Source organism: Electrona antarctica (genome assembly GCF_951216825.1).
Source record: "Electrona antarctica genome assembly, chromosome: 3".
NCBI classification, from domain to species: domain Eukaryota; kingdom Metazoa; phylum Chordata; class Actinopteri; order Myctophiformes; family Myctophidae; genus Electrona; species Electrona antarctica.
In genome coordinates, this window is record NC_136808.1 from 59891718 (window position 1) to 59913440 (window position 21723).

The 21723-nt window shown below is 42.7% G+C and overlaps 2 protein-coding genes across 2 annotated transcripts in view; both read left to right on the plus strand.

Annotated features, from left to right (window-relative positions):
- Positions 1–2370, plus strand: LOC306919877 (CCR4-NOT transcription complex subunit 3-like; the record flags this gene model as incomplete). The annotated part of the gene is made up of 1 exon (XM_079496425.1): positions 1–2370. The coding sequence occupies one exon, from the start codon at positions 1–3 to the stop codon at positions 2368–2370; it is 2370 nt and encodes a 789-aa protein (XP_079352551.1).
- An 861-nt stretch (positions 2371–3231) lies between these two features.
- vps35 (VPS35 retromer complex component) overlaps positions 3232–21723 on the plus strand; it is a 38968-nt gene continuing 20476 nt past the window's right edge. Inside the window, exons 1-8 of the mRNA XM_079497314.1 lie at positions 3232–3386; positions 7180–7275; positions 8564–8660; positions 10376–10499; positions 11341–11523; positions 12808–13027; positions 20371–20454; positions 21306–21415. Coding sequence (XP_079353440.1) covers positions 3384–3386; positions 7180–7275; positions 8564–8660; positions 10376–10499; positions 11341–11523; positions 12808–13027; positions 20371–20454; positions 21306–21415 — 917 coding nt within the window. The 5' untranslated portion in view covers positions 3232–3383. The remainder of the gene's footprint in view (positions 3387–7179; positions 7276–8563; positions 8661–10375; positions 10500–11340; positions 11524–12807; positions 13028–20370; positions 20455–21305; positions 21416–21723) is intronic.

Genomic DNA, 21723 nt, shown 5'->3' on the forward strand with positions numbered 1-21723 from the left:
ATGGCTGACAAGAGGAAACTTCAATGTGAAATCGACAGATGTTTTAAAAGGGTAGCTGAAGGTGTAGAACAGTTTGAAGATATTTGGCAAAAGCTTCAAAATGCAGCGAATTCTAATCAGAAGGAAAAACATGAGGCTGACCTAAAAAAAGAGATAAAAAAACTGCAGCGGTTGAGGGATCAGCTAAAGACATGGATAGCCTCAAACGAGATCAAAGACAAACAGCAGCTAGTGGAGCATCGCAAACTCATTGAGATACAAATGGAGCGGTTCAAGGAGGTGGAGCGAGAATCCAAAACAAAAGCGTACTCGAAAGAAGGTTTGGGGCTCACTCCAAAGTTTGATCCTGCACAGAAGGAAAAGGAGGAGACAGTACAGTGGCTCACGAATACAATAGACACTCTAAATATGCAGGTAGACCAGTTTGAAAGTGAGGTGGAGTCTCTCTCGGTACAGACTGGTAAGAAGAAGGGTGAGAAGGAGAAGCAGGATCGTATCACAGAGCTCAGGAGGTTGATCGAGAGGCACCGCTTCCACATTAACATGTTGGAGACCATCCTGCGAATGCTGGACAATGACTCAGTCCCGGTGGACTCCGTCCAGAAGATAAAGGATGATGTGGTGTATTACATCGACTCATCGCAGGATCCTGACTTCGAGGAGAATGAGTTCCTGTATGATGACCTGGACCTGGAAGAGATCCCCTCAGCACTAGTTGCCTGCACGTCTCCATCGGGTCAGGCCAGCTCTCCCACGTCCTCCACCACATCCTCGCCCACGTCCCCGTCCCTGGCCACATGCACAGCCCACGATAAGAAAAGCGCTCAGTGGACAGACAATGAAGTTAGCCAGTCGCCTGTGAAAAATGCCACCCCTTACTTGCTTTCTTCCATATCTTCCTCCACCACCTGCCGCCCATCCTCACCCTCACTCGCGTCCCTGGCAAGCAAGGCCAGGGCCAAATCTGTTGTTCCAACGAGCAACAGTCTTGTAGGAAGCTTCAGCAGTGTGGTGCAACAGCATCAGCCTCCACAACAACAACAGCAGCAGCAGCAGCAGCAGCAGCAGCGACATGCCCAAACACCAAGCCAGCAACAACAGCAACAGCCACCACAGATGAAAACCTGTTTCCCCTCAAACACTGCCGGCCCACCCAGCCGCCCCCTCTTACCAGCCTCCACCACCCCGTCTCTCCCCACCCCCAGCACGCCCATCTCCCAAGCTCACCCTTTTGCCCAAGCAGCGGTGGCATGGGGCGGCTTGGGTATGAGCAGCAACTCCCAGTCGAGCGTATCTGTAGAGACCAGGACCCCCCCCACCTCTGGCTCTAGTGGAGTCACCACCAATGGGGCTGGCACGGGCCTTGGTGTGCGGGGTTCGAGCCCCGCACACAGCTCTTTGACTGGGGGGCCCTGGGCTCTAATTCCCGGGCAAAGTGTGGTCTCTGTGGTGTGTAGCACAAACACTGCTCCTGCCAGACCGCCAAGTAGACTGAAACAAAACGGAAGCATAAGTTACAGTGCCATAGTGGCAGAGAGTTCTACGGAGTCGGCGCTAGGTACACCAAGTCAATCACAGAGCAGACAGCCCTCGCCAGTTGCCTCCTCAGCCATTCAGCTGATAGACAACCCCAGTCTGATCAGCTCCGTCGCTGTGCCCCAAAGCTCTCCGTCCCCATTGTATTCTGACTGCGCACCCGGAGGAGGGAGCCTGCTCAATGGGCCACACTCCTACACACAGCCCTCTGAGGGCCTAAGGTCTGAGCCTCTCGGCTCTCTCAAGGCGATGGCTGAGAGGTCGGTGCTAGGATCTCGTCTGCATCTAGAGACCACAAACCTACACCTATCAGAGAAAGACAGCTCTGGTTCGTCTGCGACCCCCGAGACTCCCGCCACCCCCCGGCCGTCCTTGTCAGAGGTCAGCATCCCCCCCTCACTAGGGGTGTGTCCGCTGGGCCCCACACCTCTCTCTAAAGATCAGCAGTACCAGCAGGCCATGCAGGAGGCGGCGTGGACGCACATGCCTCACCCCACTGACTCCGAGAGGATGAGGAACCCCTGTCCCACTTCTCCCTTCCACCACTCGGACTCCATAGAGTTCTACCAGAGATTCTCACCAGAAACCCTGTTCTTCATATTCTACTACCTAGAGGGCACCAAGGCCCAGTATCTGTCTGCTAAGGTTCTGAAGAAACAATCGTGGATGTTCCACAACAAGTACATGATGTGGTTCCAGAGACACGGGGAACCCAAGATCATCACCACGGGGGAGTTTGAACAGGGCACTTACGTTTACTTTGACTACGAGAAATGGGACTGGAGACCATTGGAGGGCTTCATCTTTGAATACAGGTACCTGGAAGACATATAGAGACCTCCAGTAACACAAAAGAGAGACCGAAAGAGAACGTGCTGCTGCTCCTACTCTGACACAATCCTGGAAGTGTTTGAAATGTTTGGACTTTTTTTTTAAATTATCCCCCCCCCTGCATTTGTAAAATTGTACATCTGTAACTCACCCCCAGTTTGTGTCGAAGTGTCCTTGAGCAAGACTCTGAACCCCTAATTGCTGCAGGTTGGTGCCTTGCATGGTTTCCTCTGCCATCTGTGTATGTGTGTGTGAATGGGTGAATGAAATGCACAATCTATGTTAAGCGCTATATAAAAGGCGCTATATAAATGGCGCTATATAAATGGCGCTATATAAATGGCGCTATATAAATGCACCTTTTACCATTTTTCAGATGGGGGTGTCTGAGGCCAAATACAAATTTAAATAAATAAAGTTTTATATATACAGTATAAATAGGGGCTGTCAAAACGATTACACATTTTAATCAGATTAATCACGGCTTAAAAAATAATTAATCATGATTATTCACCATTCAACTATGTCCAAAATATTCCATGTTTTTTCTGTATATACAGTGGGAATGTGTACGATATAATGGTACGTATATTTTATTCTTTATAACAAATCTACTGTGGCAGAATGGTGTCTCTCTGTCTTTCACCCTGTCGTGTTATGTGATTTGAGCCTCTGCCTTTGTAATAAGTCCATCCAGATAGAGGGCTAGATAGTGCAGAGTGTATGGGATGTATGGGGCGAGTCATCCAAGCATGGATACATTTAATCTTTTTTACAATTTACATTTACATTTACAAATGAATTAACTCAGTTAATTCGACAGCCCCATTGTTTTTCTTCTCTAAACCAGCCTCCAGCAGGTGTCAGTAGCACAACATGAATGTATGCACGGCCTGCTGTTCCAGACACCATGGAAGAAGCCTGTCAGACTGTGTGTTGGTCACATGACACAGTGAATCAATTTGATCCATCCTCGACTGTTTCCTCTTGTTGACACACATCTGTTGATAATAAACATGGTGAGTAGAGTACAGTCCGTTTGATGTCAATATCAGCCATTTCAAATGCGCACCGTGCGTGTTGTTTAGTGTGAGAGCACAGTGGCTCGTCCAGACGAGCTGAACACACGTTTAAAACACTTTATTTAATGCTGCTGGCTCTGGCCTAACGTTAGCCAACCCAACTAGCTGGTTAGCCTAGTGGCTAACATGCTAGTAAGATAATGGGCAATGCTAGACCGAAAGACAGTGAGAAATGAAATGAGTGTTATATTTATTTAATAATAGAAGTCGTATACATGGTCGCATTCTCTCGTGCCCCCTCATTGGACTCAGCATCTCAACATCTGCAACTAGGGTTAGCACAGCATGCTAACGTTAGCATAACAACAACTTACTAGCCAGCTGTGTCGATAGAGTGAATTGATGATGAGACGCATTTCATTCATGTTAATTCGTAGATTAAACAGTGATTCTCAAGCCTTTCTGATATGATATGTCTCATAGCATATTGTTTATCTCTGACCACAATTAATCTGCACTGTACTAACCTCTGTTGATAGTGTACACATTGATCCATTTCTACACTCTCGATCCATAAAAGGCTACATTTGGTTCCATTTGTACACTTTCAGTGTTAACTGTTAACGGTCCATAAACGTCCATTTGGGTTCCAACAATAATGTATAGCTGGGGACCCCCTGGAACCTCCCCTCAAGGATCTCTCAGGGTCCCCCTGACCACATGACTACCGGTGTATATATATAGAAGTGTCTATTTGTACGTCTCTAAAAGTTTTGATGAATTGAACAAGGTGGACCCTCTTGTAAACAAGTGTAATGCTTAATTGGGTCGTCCACTCACAGTTAACAGCCTTTGTATTGAGTTTGTGCTTGAAATGTACTGTAATTCTGCAAACTGTTAATACATATTTCAATCAATCAATCAAATACATATATCCTTTTCGGGCCTCTTGTGTCTCTTAAACAGGTGTGTTGAGAATATTTAGAAATAAAACTGTTTTCCAGGCCTGGAGATGGTTTGGAATTAAGCAAATGTTTTGGAAAATGTTTGGATGTCTAGCATTGTGTGAAATATGTCTGGCCTAATACTGTTGGATTCGTTGCACAATGAGCTTGTAGATCTGTTCTTTTCTTTTTTTCTGCTTGACACCTTTGCTCGAGTCTGTCGTGGGGCGTTGATGGCACACATGTGTAAGAGCCTCATTATTACTATAGGTCTGGAAATCGAATAAAATAGCCAAAAAAACAGGGTGAAGTTGCGCCATGACTGTCATGACAGTCTTTAGGTAAATGTAGACTGTGGTAAATGTTTGATAATAAAACAATTTAATTTAATACAATGTAATACCACATTAACCACGGTGTCCCTTTTTTGGTGAACTTAAAAAAAAAAAAATCCACTCGTGTATAACGAGGGGCGCTCTTATCATCGTACAGCATCATGACGTAACATGTCGATTTGCTCAGACACTATGACGTACATTCTCCATTCATTGTCAATGGGGATTTAATCTTTGTGCTGGACAAAAATAGCCAATTTGCTCGTCCACATATGGCGTAAATTCTCCATTCATTGTCAAAGGTCAATTGACCATTGACAATTAATTGTCAATTGTCAAAACCCACCTGTTTAGGCAGGCATATGGCTGATCTCTGCTGCAAGCTGTGCCCTAGTTTGGTTTTGCCTTTAACTGTGTTTTTGTATCAACTGTTTTTAACCTGTACGGCAACCTTGAGTGCCCTGAAAGGCGCCTTATAAATAAAATGTATTATTATTATTAATGGGAATTTATTGTTTGTGTAAGATGAACATCTACACTAATAGCTGAATATAGGAGGCAGAGCCCCTCAAAAATCAGATATACAAGCTCACAACATGTTGCAATGCATTGTGAGCTTGCAGATGGGCTATTTTCACTATTTGGGTGGAGGCCATTCAGACTACTGTGGTTTCTTTTTGTGAATCAATGGTTTGGATTGGCCGTTACTCTCTATAGTAATGGGTCTTCCACAAGGGGCCGTTACTCTCTATAGTAATGGGTCTTCCACAAGGGGTTGACCTAAAACATGTTCAAGACCCCTTCCCTATGTGTAGTGTGTTTTGTTAGTTTTGGGGGTTGTGATTCATCTTGCCAGACATTGAGCATGTCTGTCTGTCTGGGGTACGACTAGCTCTGGTCCATAGCTCTAATGCCTTCATTAGAGCTATGGAACTGTTCTCGTCCTACACTATATATATAAACAACGTTTTACCTACTCACAATACTAAGGCGGTTTGTGTAATTGGAAAGCCTACTTTCCTTAGTGGACACACTCTGACTATGGCCCTACCTCCCTCTCCACAAGCAGGAGCAGTGCAGCAAAGCATTATGGTCATAGACTACATTATTTTTTTGGCCATACTGGGTGCAAATTTCAAATTGTGCTCCTGTTATCTACTGTACAAATGCTATTAACTTAGAGTGACTGCAGTTTCTTCCAGCAATGTCCCTTTAAGAAAAATGATTAATTGGGATGGACTGATAGACTATCCTCTTGTAAGGGAGATTAAACAGACAGAACCACCAGGACAGAAGATAGAGGCACCTAGTAGGAATGGAATGGATACTAATTATTATTATTATGACTTGATAGAATGTCACTCACTCACTGCAGGCCTGAGTTGCGCAGTGGTGGTGAAACAAGTTTCATCACCATCCGTTGCCACATTTTGCGAATCAAATGGATTTGTTACAGTGCAGAATGCGACCAACATGAAACGGGGAGCAATAAATGAGCAGTCAATGCCCTGATCACATTGCAGCAGTAGGGTCATGTGATAAAGCCTTAGCCAAGCCGTCATCATCGTCTCATTATAACCTAGCTCAAAGTTGTATGTCACAAAATGACACCAGTTTGTTGCAATGAGTGAGTTGCAACAATCTATAAAGACCCTAACATGATTGACCTGGATGTAGTCAGAGAGCGTTGGAGCCAAGTCAGCAAACTGGTTGAAGAACTTGGTGACAGGTTGCAGGGAACTGAGGCAAGTGACTTCCTTTGGCTTCATGAAATGAAACCGTAACTAAGCGTAAATAAAGTATTTAACGACAGTCGGTTTAAAGAAATGGGGAAAAAAGGCGAAATTATGCTGAGCTTACGGTATACTCTGTAGTACGATGGCGTCATGTCCCAAAAAGAGCAGATCTGCTTAAACCACACAATGTGGTTTAAGTTCTATTGATTGCTTCATTTGCTTGTGAGTCTGTCTTGTCTTTCCTGGCTACTTGTACTAATGTTCTTTTTTGGCAAAGCGACATACTTATACTAGAGAGTATAAATTATGCTTTACCTGGGGGTCCACAGCAAAATTAGTTATAGGGTCACAATTATTCTAACCACTTTAACCATAATTCATATTTCATACTTTGGCTTTTCAAAAATAGCAGATATACAAGCTCATAGTCATAGTGCGTCACTTCGCGTTGCACTATGAGCTTCTACTATACTAGATCTGCTATCATAAAAGTTTGTGCAAATCTTAACTCAAATGTTTGCTTCTGGAGCTCCCTGGAGTAAAAATATTTTTGAGATGGAGGGTCCACACTCCACAGCCAAATATCAATTAGGGGGTGTTCTCAGTAGGACAACCTGAAGCGCAAATATCTCCCCTGGAGTGGTAGAAGTTTGGTCTATCATGGAGTGGTAGAAGTTTGGTCTATCATGCGTGGAGACCCGAGTTGGAATCTCCAGTATAGGTCATGAAACTTTAGGGATTGCAGCTTTAAATGTTTGTGTGTTATGTGTTTCAGCCAACCACACAGTCTCCACAGGATGAGCAGGAGAAGCTTCTAGATGAAGCTGTGCAGGCTGTCAAGGTCCAGTCCTTCCAGATGAAGAGATGCCTGGTAGGACATTATTATTATCATCATCCATGTTCAACTGCTTTATCCGGACTCGGGTCTGTTCCACCAGATAGTACAGGAAATCTATGGAAAATACAGGGTCAACCTCAATCTAATTACAAAAAAAACAAACTCAGCTGATTTTGCATCTTCAATATATCCTGAATAACAGAAAAAAAGTTGCCTGGAATTGTCTGAGGGGAAAGTGTTGAAAATGGCCTGTACAGTATGGCCACCATTGACATCCTATTATAAGGCAATATTTTCTAAATTTCCTTATGCTTTAAGTAGCATGTGACATATCAAACTAGGGGGTTTTCATGATGCTGAAGCCATTCCAAGCATTAGTTTTGTGTCAAATGTGATGATGTCAGCACATTTGAGCAAGTTGCTATGGCAAAATCTAGCCCAATGAGTGTTTTTGTGCAAAACTAATGGCTTGGAATGGCTTCAGCATCATGAAAACCCCCTAGTTTGATATGTCACATGCTACTTAAAGCATAAGGAAATTTAGAAAATATTGCCTTATAATAGGATGTCAATGGTGGCGATACTGTACAGGCCATTTAACACTTTCCCCTCAGACAATTCCAGGCAACTTTTTTTCTGTTATTCAGGATATATTGAAGATGCAAAATCAGCTGAGTTTGTTTTTTTTGCAATTAGATTGAGGTCAAATTACATTATTACTGGACTAAGAGAGCTCCAGACTTCCCTTTCCCGAGCAACATTTGCCACTTCCTCCTGAGGCGTTCTCAGGCCAATATTGACCAATATCTTGAAATGTAATCATATTTAGGACCCGATATTACACTGTTTGTTCTGGGTCTGATATTGTAGTGTAAAACTAATGCCTCTAATAAAATCCACGGTAAAGAGGTCTCTACACAGTGCGGGCGTTACATGTAATATTTGCTTTCTTTGTGGATGTACTCGTAATGAAATGGATGGTTGAACTACATCCCTAGTCCCAAGTTTGGGTCCTAGGCCCAGCAACATTTTTTGTTTCCTACATTTTGTTTTTCATTATTTCAAAAGATTTCCCCCCAAAAATCCCCCGAAAATTATAAATGTTTCATAAAAAAAATATATAATACTTTTTTAACATGAAGTAGAGAAATAACTGATCAAAAGCTTACAACCTTGTAAATAAGCTATTTTGACTAGTTTGGATCCTGGGGAGATTCTCTTTTGGGTCTTGCGCTAAAAAGTTTGGGAACCTCTGCTTTAAGCTGTTGCATCACCATGTGCCTTAAGTCCTGCTGACCCAGTTGTCGTCGTCTTTCTGCAGGACAAAAACAAGCTGATGGACGCTTTGAAACATGCCTCCAACATGCTGGGAGAGCTCAGGACATCCATGCTGTCTCCAAAGAGCTACTACGAGCTCTGTATCCTCTACCAGCAAAAAGAACATACAATGTCCGCCATTATTATAGTAGAATGAGCTTCTACTGCATTCATGTCCACATTCCTCTCATTCTTCACATTGTTGGCCGTGAGGAGTCATGCTGTAGTTTCCACGCGTCGTGAACTTGGATATCGGCTATTTTTGCCGAAGAGATTCGTTTTTTTGGGCGAGAATACTAGTGCAGGGGGTCGCCAAACCTTTTTTCCAAAGCGGGACACATGGATTAAAGTTCTCAGTCGCCACAATTGACATTTGGATTCCATAGAACAGGGGTTCTCAACGTTTTTGGCCGGGGACCCCCGGAAATGCTTTGGCAATGTCTCGGGACCCCCGCCCCGCCCCCTCCCGACCCCCAATATAAATTGACTGCTACAATAACCTTAAACCATTTTGGGCGGGAACCCCTTTTGGTGTTTTAAGCATTGTTATAATTTAGCTATTGAAAAATAGCAGATCTACAAGCTCATAGCGCGCCACCGAGTGGCGCGCTATGAACTTGTAGGTCTGCTATTTTTGAAAAATCGTGAAAATAAAATTTTAATTTTGGGACCCCCCAAAATAATTTGGCGACCCCCCCGAGGGGTCGCGACCCACGGGTTGAGAACCCCTGCCATAGAAGACATGCTGGCTTGGACAGCGAAAACAGCCTTTTGTAGGTAGATGGGCTGTTTTCGCTGCGCAACATGCTTCCATAGAACAGGGGTTCTCAACCCGTGGGTCGCGACCCCTCGGGGGGTCGCCAAATTATTTTAGGGGGTCCCCAAAAAAAAAAAAAAAAAAAAGTTTTTAAATTTTATTTTCACGATTTTTAAAAAATAGCAGACCTACAAGCTCGTAGCGCGCCACTCGGTGGCGCGCTATGAGCTTGTAGATCTGCTATTTTTCAATAGCTAAATTATAACATAATGCTTAAAACACCAAAAGGGGTTCCCGCCCAAAATGGGTTAAGGTTATTGTAGCAGTCACCCCCAATTTATATTGGGGGTCGGGAGGGGGCGGGGCGGGGGTCCCGAGACATTGCCAAAGCATTTCCGGGGGTCCCCGGCCAAAAACGTTGAGAACCCCTGCCATAGAAGACATGCCTATCTACATGCTCATGCCCATCTACAAGCTCTGTGACGCATTGAGAGCTTAGATAGGATGTTTTAATTATTTTAAGCATTTCTAGTGGTCAAACTAGCAATATGTTCAGAAGCATTTTCCATAAAAATCTTAATAGTCTCGGATATTTCATACCTTTTTTGTAATTTGAATAAAAGCTCAAATTAAAGCCTCAGTCTGTGACTGACTTCTTCACCTGGTTTTAGGACTTGGTCATACAAACATTTTCAGTCTGTCAGATTTTATTTAGCTTTTAAGCAGGTGTTTCAGTAGCCTCGAAAACCCAGACTTTTTTATTTCCAGGGAGAAAAAATAAGTCTGGGGCCGAGTCCACTTCAATTTGGCATACAGTAGCGCAAACTAAGCTCACTCTTTGCTGATTTGTGATCGTCTGCACCTTTGTTAAATTGACGCACACACGTACACACTACACACACTCCTCTCTCTCTCTGTCGCTCTAATTAATTAGTCTCGTGTCCAGCAGCGTCGCCTAGTTTCTCACGGCAGACCGTGCCGGGAGCTGCCTATGCCATAAAAAGCATAGGTGAGTTCCAGTCTAGTGTTTCAGTAGCTTGTCCCTAACAGTGAGTCCAGACATGGCCATCTCTGATGAGCTCCACTACCTAGAGGTCTATCTGACAGATGAGTTTGCCAAAGGACGCAAAGTAGCTGACCTGTACGAGTTGGTGCAGTATGCAGGAAACATCATCCCTAGACTGTGAGTATCCCTCCTAAATCATACAAATAATAATACAAAAATGAATCGCTGGTTTTGTTTCATCTGATGTGTTCAAGCCCGTCTACACCACAGACACAAAATGTTAATGTGCACACTGCATACAGGTGGCTAAATATGTACAACATATTTTGCCATTTAAAATGGTGAAATTTACCGATCTAGAAGCTTGATGTATATTGGCTATTTTCACTATTTTAAAATGTTTCGCAAAGTAATAGAAATCACACCCGTGTGAACTGAGTGGTGCAAGGTCTTATATAGCCTGATCAGCTGTGGTCTGACGTAATGTCAGTGACCATGGTAACCATGCTCACCTGTGCACGGACACGTACACAAACATACAGACAAAGCTGGTACCTGTGCACGGACACGTACACAGATACACAAACATACAGACAAAGCTGGTTGTTGGAGTGGTTTGCACCACTCAAAAATGCCTAAGGAGGAGTTTAGGCATCAGGCAAAATAGGGTCCATAGACTTTAACCACTTTCAACCTAGCCTCCCTAATCATCTTTATAGGCTGCCAAAAAAACTCAACACATTGTGACACTAAATGACATATGACATCAATTGACGAAAACACACAAGAGGCTGCCAGTCATTCAATTTCAAAAAGTAGCAAACCGATAAGCTTGCAGATGTGCTACTTTTGATACTTTTATGTGACACTCTAGTATGACCAAGTAGGGCATTATTTTGTATTTTTTATTATTATTAAAGTTCTAACATGGAGCTAAGAGGCATTCTGCCAGAAAACGGTGAATAAAGCCTTCGCCCATCAAGTGTAACTGAGTTGTTTCTGTCTGTCTTCCTCCCAGCTACCTGCTGATCACAGTGGGCGTGGTGTACGTGCGCTCCTTCCCTCAGTCGCGTAAGGACATCCTGAAGGACCTGGTGGAGATGTGTCGGGGGGTCCAGCACCCTCTCAGAGGCCTGTTCCTCAGGAACTATCTGCTGCAGTGCACCCGCAACATCCTCCCCGACGACGGAGAGCAGCCCGAGTAAGGAAAACATAAGATCTGATGTCACCAAGACATGTTTTGTCACTCATTTATAGCTCGTGGAAAAACAGACCTTTCAAGCGCTACGAGCTTGTAGGTCTGCTATTTTTGAAAAATCGTGAAAAATGCGATTCCGGCGAGCCACCCCGAAATGAAAGAGTAACCGTGTGGTGGTCCCTCTACTGTACCCTCTACTGTACTGTACTGTCACTGTACTATACTGGTACACCCGAAATCACCATATACAGTTAATATGTGCGTGTGTGTTTGTGTGTGTGTTAGGTTACGCACAGGTGGTGAAAAACAACCATGCTGTTTTCGTGCTCAGACGCACCCAGCCAGCCAGCCAGCCAGCCACCCAGCCACCCACCCACACACTTCACTTAATAGAGCGTCGCAGTCCAGGAAATGGTTCCCAATGCATTTTTCCCATAGACATTTCAAAACGTATTTATTTAAAGACCTTATAAGCGTCGTACAAAGCCAACTCTTGTCGTGACAAATCATGACAACACACAATATTTTGGACCAAACAAATAATTACAAAGAAGAAAAACAACAAAAAAAGTGTTTTCTTCTTCTTTCTAATTACTTAGTTTGTTGTCATGATTTGTCACGACAAGAGTTGGCTTTGTCCGTGTCGTAAACGTCTTTAAATAAATACTTTCTGAAAAGTCTATGAGGAAAATGAACGGAGAATTATTTTCCGGGTCTCTCGAGGGGTCGGGACTGCGACGCTCTATACATACAGTACATAGCAGTATGTACTTCTACAAGCTCACAACGCGTCAGGCTTTAACAATCTCCAGCTGTTGGTGACGCCGTTGGAATTAGTGTTGACTTTTTTTATTTTAGCTTAGTCATAGTCTTTGGAATAATTTAATTTCATTTTAATTTCAAACTTCATCTAGTTTTAGTCACATTTTAGTCATCTGAAATGTTTTAGTGTTAGTTTAGTTTTTGGTTGCGGGCGACACGTTGTGAGCTTGTAGATCGGCTATTTTCAGCATGCAACCAAGCATAAAATGACTTGTCTTGGATCTCTTGTCCACTAGTCCCTTCCTAACATTTTAGTCTAGTTTTGATTTGTTGACGAAATTGTCAATATATTTAGTGTTAGTCATCATAGCTTAGCTTTCATTTAGTTTACATTTAGTTTTCGTCTGTGAAAAAAAGGTAGTCGAAGAACATTTTTCGTCATATTATTAGTCTTGCAAAATCAACACTGGTTGAAAGCATCTTGGCTAACGGTATTTTGTAACTGGTGTCCTGTTCCAAACACAGAGGCACGGAGGAGATGACGGGCGACATCAACGACTCCATTGACTTTGTGCTGCTCAACTTCGCCGAGATGAACAAGCTGTGGGTGCGCATGCAGCACCAGGGCCACAGCCGTGACCGCGAGAAGAGGGAGAAGGAGAGGCAGGAGCTGAGGATTCTGGTAGGGACCAACCTCGTCCGCCTCAGCCAACTGGAGGGAGTCAACGTGGACAAGTACAAACAGGTGTGTGTGTGTGTGTGTGTGTGTGTGGTGAGTACCACTCGCCATTAAATTAAGAGGCAGATGCCTCTGTCCTTGACTGACATTTAAACAGGATTCAAGTGGGGGTACAGAAGTGTTGCAAACACGCCATTGTGGGGTTTTTTCTGACTTTGTCAGATATGCAGTACGTAAGCCCATATGACAATGTAATGATTCCAGAGGGTACATTCCGCTTCCGCAGGTAGTGGTATGACTTGTGTGGAATAGCTAAGGTATTAAGCAACTAGTCGACTATTCAACTAGTCGACTAGTCGACTATTCAACTAGTCGACTAGTAAATCTACTAGTCGACCTTGTTGGTACTAGTTGACTAGTTTATAAGAAAAATAAATAAATATATATACAGTATATATAATAATGTTTCCCCCGATTTTGTCAAGATCAGGTAGATTATAGTTATAGTCACCAATCTACACAGTTTTTAAATGTACAAATATTTATTTTAAAAAAAAAAGCACTTTTCAACTAGTCAACTAGTAAAAATGACTAGAAGTGAATGCCCTAGGAATAACCTACTGCTAAAGCCAGCCAATTCACCATATTTAATAGTTAAAAATGGCCACTGTGGACATTTTTTACTAGTCATACTTAACACAATCATTCCCGGGATTCCTTCAAAATAGGAGCTCTGGGGTGCCGGAAAGACATGGCCGCTTTTACTCTGAATGGCCGTAGAGCGAAGTGTCACCCGGGGTGGCATTTCACTCCCAACCCGCAAATATGACATGAGCGCAAGATGGCCGTGCTGTGTGAATATAGTCATTAGCACATTTGCCACTCTTTTAGACTGAGACTTCTGGTCGACCTCCATTATATATCCACATCATAGAAAAGTGTTTTCAAAATAGCATATATAATATGCAATTTCTTTAAAAATGCTTAGTTTTCATTGTTGCTACACTTAAATGTGTGAATAGGGGGTGTGGCAGTGGCTCAGTAGCCGGTAATTGCTCCCGATATGCAGTTTGGTGCCTTGCATGTGAACATATGTGAATGTTGTGAATGTTGGATATAAGTGTTATATAAATGCACCATTTACCATTGGTAGTGGTTCAAAATAAGAATAACATTGACTCATAATATGCTGTTTGTCTTTTGCAGAATGCTGCAGTAATGGTATTATTTCTTTCTTTTTAGAGGTATTACATTTGTATTTTGAGTGTGCAGATACCCTGATTTAATATACTCTCCAGTCTCCATAGAATGATACAGATACCTCCATAGAATGATACAGATACCCTGATTTAATATACTCTCCAGTCTCCATAGAATGATACAGATACCTCCATAGAATGATACAGATACCCTGATTTAATATACTCTCCAGTCTCCATAGAATGATACAGATACCTCCATAGAATGATACAGATACCCTGATTTAATATACTCTCCAGTCTCCATAGAATGATACAGATACCTCCATAGAATGATACAGATACCCTGATTTAATATACTCTCCAGTCTCCATAGAATGATACAGATACCTCCATAGAATGATACAGATACCCTGATTTAATATACTCTCCAGTCTCCATAGAATGATACAGATACCCTGATTTAATATACTCTCCAGTCTCCATAGAATGATACAGATACCCTGATTTAATATACTCTCCAGTCTCCATAGAATGATACAGATACCTCCATAGAATGATACAGATACCCTGATTTAATATACTCTCCAGTCTCCATAGAATGATACAGATACCTCCATAGAATGATACAGATACCCTGATTTAATATACTCTCCAGTCTCCATAGAATGATACAGATACCTCCATAGAATGATGCAGATACCATGATTTAATATACTCTCCAGTCTCCATAGAATGATACAGATACCTCCATAGAATGATGCAGATACCCTGATTTAATATACTCTCCAGTCTCCATAGAATGATACAGATACCTCCATAGAATGATGCAGATACCATGATTTAATATACTCTCCAGTCTCCATAGAATGATACAGATACCTCCATAGAATGATGCAGATACCATGATTTAATATACTCTCCAGTCTCCATAGAATGATACAGATACCTCCATAGAATGATACAGATACCCTGATTTAATATACTCTCCAGTCTCCATAGAATGATACAGATACCTCCATAGAATGATACAGATACCCTGATTTAATATACTCTCCAGTCTCCATAGAATGATACAGATACCCTGATTTAATATACTCTCCAGTCTCCATAGAATGCAGCTTAATCGTTAGTTGTCTCCACCAGGCCGAAGGCATGGGGAGAGAGTATGTTTTGCACTCCGTCCGTCCGTGTGTCCGTCCGTGTGTGTGTGTGTCCGTCCGTCTGTGAACAGCTAATCTCCGGCACCGTTAACCCGGTCGATGCCAAATTTTGCACACACACTCCCTGGATGCCAACGATGAACCTCTGCCCCAAAATTTCCAGAACGGCCTGTTATAGCGCCACCAGGAGGCCGCTTTGTGCAAAACAAGTTTTTGGACAGTACACCTACAGATTTTGTCCAAACATCACGCAAATTGGTACACAGTCTCTCTGGAGCCATTCAATGAAACTGGTCTTTCTGATTTCTCAGACTCCATCCTGATTGGCTAAGATTGGCTTCCAAAGTTCGCAGGAGTGCTTTGTTTCAAACAAAATGCTGCAAATCATGAACACATTGTGTGATTTCCGTGAAATTGTGCACGCACATTCCCACTAGGCCGAGGAAGAAATGCCACATGAACATTTTCAACTCAGCTTCATGGTGGCGCTATAACTGGCCGAAATGTGTTTTTACCTCTAACTGCACGGATCTGTGGATAACTTTGTATGCCAACTCCCTAGAGGCCAACCTTTGCCTGGAATTTAAATATAAATCTGCTCTTTATAGCGCCACCAGGAGGCCGACCTATGTAAAACACATTTTCTAATATTACTCTTTTATCCAAATTTCACGCAAATCGGTACACATGCTCTTCATAGTCATGTGATCAAGACGGGTTTGTTTGATTTCTCATAATCCACCCTCATTGGCTACGATTGGCTTCTAAACTTTTCAGGAGTAGCCCGCTTTGTACCCGTTTTATACAAATCGCCTCAACTACTCAACGCACAGTCCGATTGTGGTGAAACTGTGCATGCATATTCCCACTAGGCTTTGGAAGAAATGCCACTTGACAGTTTTCAAATCAGCCTCATGGTGGCGCTACAACAGGCCAAGCCGTGTCACACACACACATTTATATTGCTCCTAAACATTTTGCCAAACATCACACACACACTCCTATCCTCCTGGTGGAGACCTGTGCCCAGAAGGGCACTTTTTCTAGTTACTAGTGTTTTCCTTTCTTTTTACAATGAGTAGCCATAATAGGCAATTATTTTTCTCCCACTTTACTAGTAACACATTTCTGTGTTGCCACGGTTTGTATCCTACTGGCTTACCTGCTATAGTGAGGAGCCCCCACGGGGAGGATGTAGTAGTGCCCCCTTCCTACCTGCTATAGTGAGGAGCCCCCATGGGGAGGATGTAGTAGTGCCCCGGTTTGTATCCTACTGGCTTACCTGCTATAGTGAGGAGCCCCCACGGGGAGGATGTAGTAGTGCCCCGGTTTGTATCCTACTGGCTTACCTGCTATAGTGAGGAGCCCCCACGGGGAGGATGTAGTAGTGCCACGGTTTGTATCCTACTGGCTTACCTGCTATAGTGAGGAGCCCCCAGGGGGAGGATGTAGTAGTGCCCCGGTTTGTATCCTACTGGCTTACCTGCTATAGTGAGGAGCCCCCAGGGGGAGGATGTAGTAGTACCACGGTTTGTATCCTACTGGCTTACCTGCTATAGTGAGGAGCCCCCAGGGGGAGGATGTAGTAGTGCCCCGGTTTGTATCCTACTGGCTTACCTGCTATAGTGAGGAGCCCCCACGGGGAGGATGTAGTAGTACCCCCTTCCTACTTCTCCCGTTCCAACTAGTCTTGAGTAATCAGGTGATCATAGATCTCTGCCTAGTGTACGTCTTGTGACATTTAATCTGTGTGCTAAAACAGGTGACATTTAATCGGTGTGCTAAAACAGGGGACATTTAATCGGTGTGCTAAAACAGGTGACATTTAATCGGTGTGCTAAAACAGGGGACATTTAATCGGTGTGCTAAAACAGGTGACATTTAATCGGTGTGCTAAAACAGGGGACATTTAATCGGTGTGCTAAAACAGGTGACATTTAATCGGTGTGCTAAAACAGGTGACATTTAATCGGTGTGCTAAAACAGGGGACATTTAATCGGTGTGCTAAAACAGGGTGGGAGATAAAAAAAAACGGCATTGCAAAACCAATGCAAAGACTTTAGGGCGGTCCTTTAGGTGGAAACGTCATATTTACAAAACTGTTATCTTCAGGATTCAAACTCAAAGGTAGCAAAAAGTAGCAGTTCTACAAGCTCAAAACGCTTAGCTTTGTGACAAGTTTCAAACTTGTGGATCTGCTACTTTTGATGCTTGTGTGACACTGTAGTATGTTCAAGTAGGCCAGTACTTTACAAAACAAGAAAAACACACAAAGTTAAAATATGGACATAAGAGGTTTCTGCCTGACGGTGACAATATTGGGACAGTTTCACTAGGCATGGCTCTCTGGTCTGGCATACCATGTGAAACCCAAACTGTCCCTCGCTGACAGGTGCCACCCCAGCCCGTAGACCCCACTACCTGCGAAAAGCTCCCCCTCCCTGCCCTGCTTTCCTGCCCTGAACATGGCCAATTGTGTGTCGGCCAAGCCCATGGATTAAAGTTCTCAGTCGCCACGAGTGATTTCAGTCATTTGGATATCATAGAAGCCAGCGTGCCTCATGTGAAAGCATGCTGAGCACTGAAAATAGCAGATCTACAAGATTGGCTATTTTCGGTCATTAGTTATTTTAAGATTATTTTAAGTGATCAAACTAGCATTAGGATACAATAGAAGTTTAGAAGCATCTTCCAGAAACATGAATGGTCTCAGAAATGTCATGATGATTTATTCAGCTGGTCGGCCTAAAATAGTATCATTACAGTCTTGAGATTTTAGTCTGCTTTATGCCATGCAAGCCGAATGCACCAGGGGGAAGTTCAATCCCCAGACTCAGGTACTCCTTGACCACTTGGGCCATCTAAGCACACCCCTAGCTTTCTGTTTCTAGATCAATAACTAGATCAAGGACATTGGATTAGGGTCAGTGATCAAGTAGGCCAGTACTCGGTTGTTTATATGCAGTAATATGAAATGTGCGTGTGTTTGAATCCAATTTAGCTTCTAAGCTTCTATTAATTCTCACATAATCTGTTCATATTTTCAAGGTCAATTTGGGAAGTGTCTTGAGTGCAGTGACAACAGTAGCTCTGGTTTGAACCTTGGTTTTTCCACTCTGTGCGTCACTCTGTCTGTGTGACACTTAACCCCTAACTGCTCCCGGGGTGCTGAATTTACCCATTAAGAGTAAGACCCGTCACCTAAGGCCAATTCAAAAGATGTACTGTATGTTGCTAATGTATATCAGCGATTCTCAAACCTTTTCATGTCAAGCACCGCCAAAATGTATTTGACCGCAGACCCTCCATCTCAAAATGTATTTTGCTCCAGGAAAATGTCAGTATTATTTTTGAAAAGTTTAAGAATTTATTTTGTAACAGACTGCACAAGTCCACGACTAGTCTAAAATTAAGGAAACACACAGTAAAAAGCCACATTTCCATGTGGCACAGCTCAATTAGGCTTCATTCAAAATGTGAAGAGAACATAATGAACAGATTATCACAGGTGCTCAGATGACATCAGACCATATCACTTTCTCTTGGAACAAACAATGCTATACCTACAATCTTGTTCAAAACAACAAAAAATACTAATTATATTTTTATTGGTATGACCATGCCGGGCCGCAGATACATTAAAGGACAACTTTAGTTTTTTTCAACCAAGGTTCATGTTTTAGGATGTTATTAGAGAAACTAAAAGATGAGTGTCATTTTTTTTCATTTGCTGCTTTCTTTCGTTTTAGGGATTTTAGCTGTTTTTGACAGGGGGCGGGGGCATTCGAGCATGGGGCTAAATATGTATTCTTTTACAACATTTTATAGCGATTTATTTTTTAATTATTTACTATAGTCCTAATAAACCCCAGGAAATTACATCTGGCCACAAAACATCACAAAATCTACTGAATGTGTCAAACTGACATTGAGCCTATGACACACAGTGTGGCTTCCCCCCAGTAGGCTACCTTCACATTCAGTAGATCCTGTGATTTTTTTTTGTGGACAGATGTAATTTCCTGGGGTTTATTAGGACTATAGTAAATAATAAAAAAATAAATTGCCATAATATTTTGTAAAAAAATACATATTTAGCCCCATGCTCGAATGTCAAAAACAGCTAAAATCCCTAAAACGAAAGAAAGCAGCAAATGAAAAAAAATGACACTCATCTTTTACTTTCTCTAATAACATCCTAAAACATGAACCTTGGTTGAAAAAAACTAAAGTTGTCCTTTAAGCAGGGCCCGCATGTGGCCCACGGGCTGCGGGTTGAGTAGCATTGCTAGTTAGGATGGTTCCATGAAGAGGAAGCATTTCAGTTATGTGACAAATCAACAACTAAAGGAGACACCATTTTATTATATATATTTTTTATGCCACAGTATATTTACAAGTACTACTTTTTCCTAAGCATGGTACCGTGGTGCGTTGAATTCTTAAGATATTTATTTTATTGATAGTATACAGTAGATGGACGGGAAATGGAGAGAGAGAGACACGTGGCAAAGGTCGTCGGGATCGGGACTCGAACCCGCAACATACTTGAAGCCTAAGTGCCTGGACCGCTAGGCTAGCAGTCTGGGCCGGCACAGTTGAATGCTATTCATTTCAGTAGAGTATGAATCTACTTGCAGAGACTTGTACACTTAATTGAGATAGATGATCCAACACACTAAATCACTTTAGTGATTTGGTGTGTTGGATTCATCCGATCACTACATTATTGTGTGCTTATGTCAAAGTTTTAGTTTGACGAACTAAAACCTTAGAGCACAAATTGGTTTGAAACGTGTAGAAAGTCAAAGGAAAAGCATGGCTGAAGCTGTGACTAGACCAGGGCTACTCGACTTCAGATGGCTCAGGGGCCACTCAGCAAAATTCCAAAAATTCCAAAAGGGCTGCAAGCTAAAAATGTCAGTATTATTTTGTTTAGACATTTATTTTTGTAACAGACTACACGACTAGTCAAAAAACATGTATTGAGATGTCTTTGAAAACATGCTCATCTGTCAGTGCTCTGATATCTTCTCTCCTCTCCAGGTCGTTCTGGCTGGTGTCTTGGAGCAGGTGGTTAACTGCAGAGACTCGCTGGCACAGGAATACCTTATGGAGTGCATCATTCAGGTACATCAATGATCATAATCATATTAACTCCTTTATTGCGCGCTAATTTAACCACAGCTCCGGGTGCCAGCACTTCTCTTCACTTCCCCCCCCCCCCCCCCCCCCCCCCCCCCCCCCCCCCCATACAAATGCGCAGGGGAAAAAAACAGTTTTCGAACACAAACCAGCCCCTCACCTCATCAATATTGTCTAGTAACGATTGGACAGGGAGACCATGCCATGCCTATTATATTACATTATTATTATTATTATTTTTGAATGTTTTTTTTTGCAGCTTTCGCCTTTATTTTTATAGAGGGACAGACAGTAGGCTGACAGGAAATGGGGAGAGAGATGGGGGAGTGACATGCAGTAAAGGCCGCCTGGATAGGGAGTCGAACCCGCGGCACACTGCCAGACTCGAGCTACCGGCCAAGGTGCCTGGACCGCTGAGCCACGGCCCAGGCCATATTACATTATTATGTTGACTATTGTAACCCATTAGGACGGGAACCCCTTTTGGTGTTTTAAGCATTATGTTATACTTTAGCTATTGAAAAATAGCACAATCTACAAGCTCATAGCGCGCCACCGAGCTTGTAGATCTTCTATTTTTGAAAAATCGTGAAAATGTGGCACAAATCTTTGAATATATATTCTTTCAGAGCGAACGTTTTTAACTAAAACCTTTGCTTCCCCTGGTACTTCAGATAGGGGGTCAAATACAGATAGTTCTGGTGGTCCTTGACATGAAACAGGTTGAGCACCACTGACATAGAAACAGGTTTTTCAGAAAACTATTTTTTTTTTAGAGAATCGGCCTCAGGTCTAAATGGGTTTCTATTCTGTTCTCTTGTTTCTCAACTAACCAGGTTTTCCCAGATGAGTTCCACCTTCAGACACTGAATCCGTTCCTGCGTTCGTGTGCCGAGCTACACCAGCATGTCAACGTCAAAAACATTATTATCGCCCTCATTGACAGGTACACCCATTTACACGTCCCTCTACAGTTACACTTGAGTTAGAGTCAATTAAAACCTGTTGGTTATCACTGGAAATTATGAATATTTCACTGTTGGGTATATCCTAATTATACAGTAGTTACACAAGCGTGAAAATAATGGAGATGTACAGCTAAGCCACACCTAGTATTGTATATTTATTAAAAGGCCACTTCACCCCTTTTTCAACCAGAGCTTATTTTAATGATGTTTAGGACAGAATAAACACTTTCCTGGGGTTTGTAGTATGTGTGTAATGTGTTTATAAGATATTTTAGTCATGACGCCA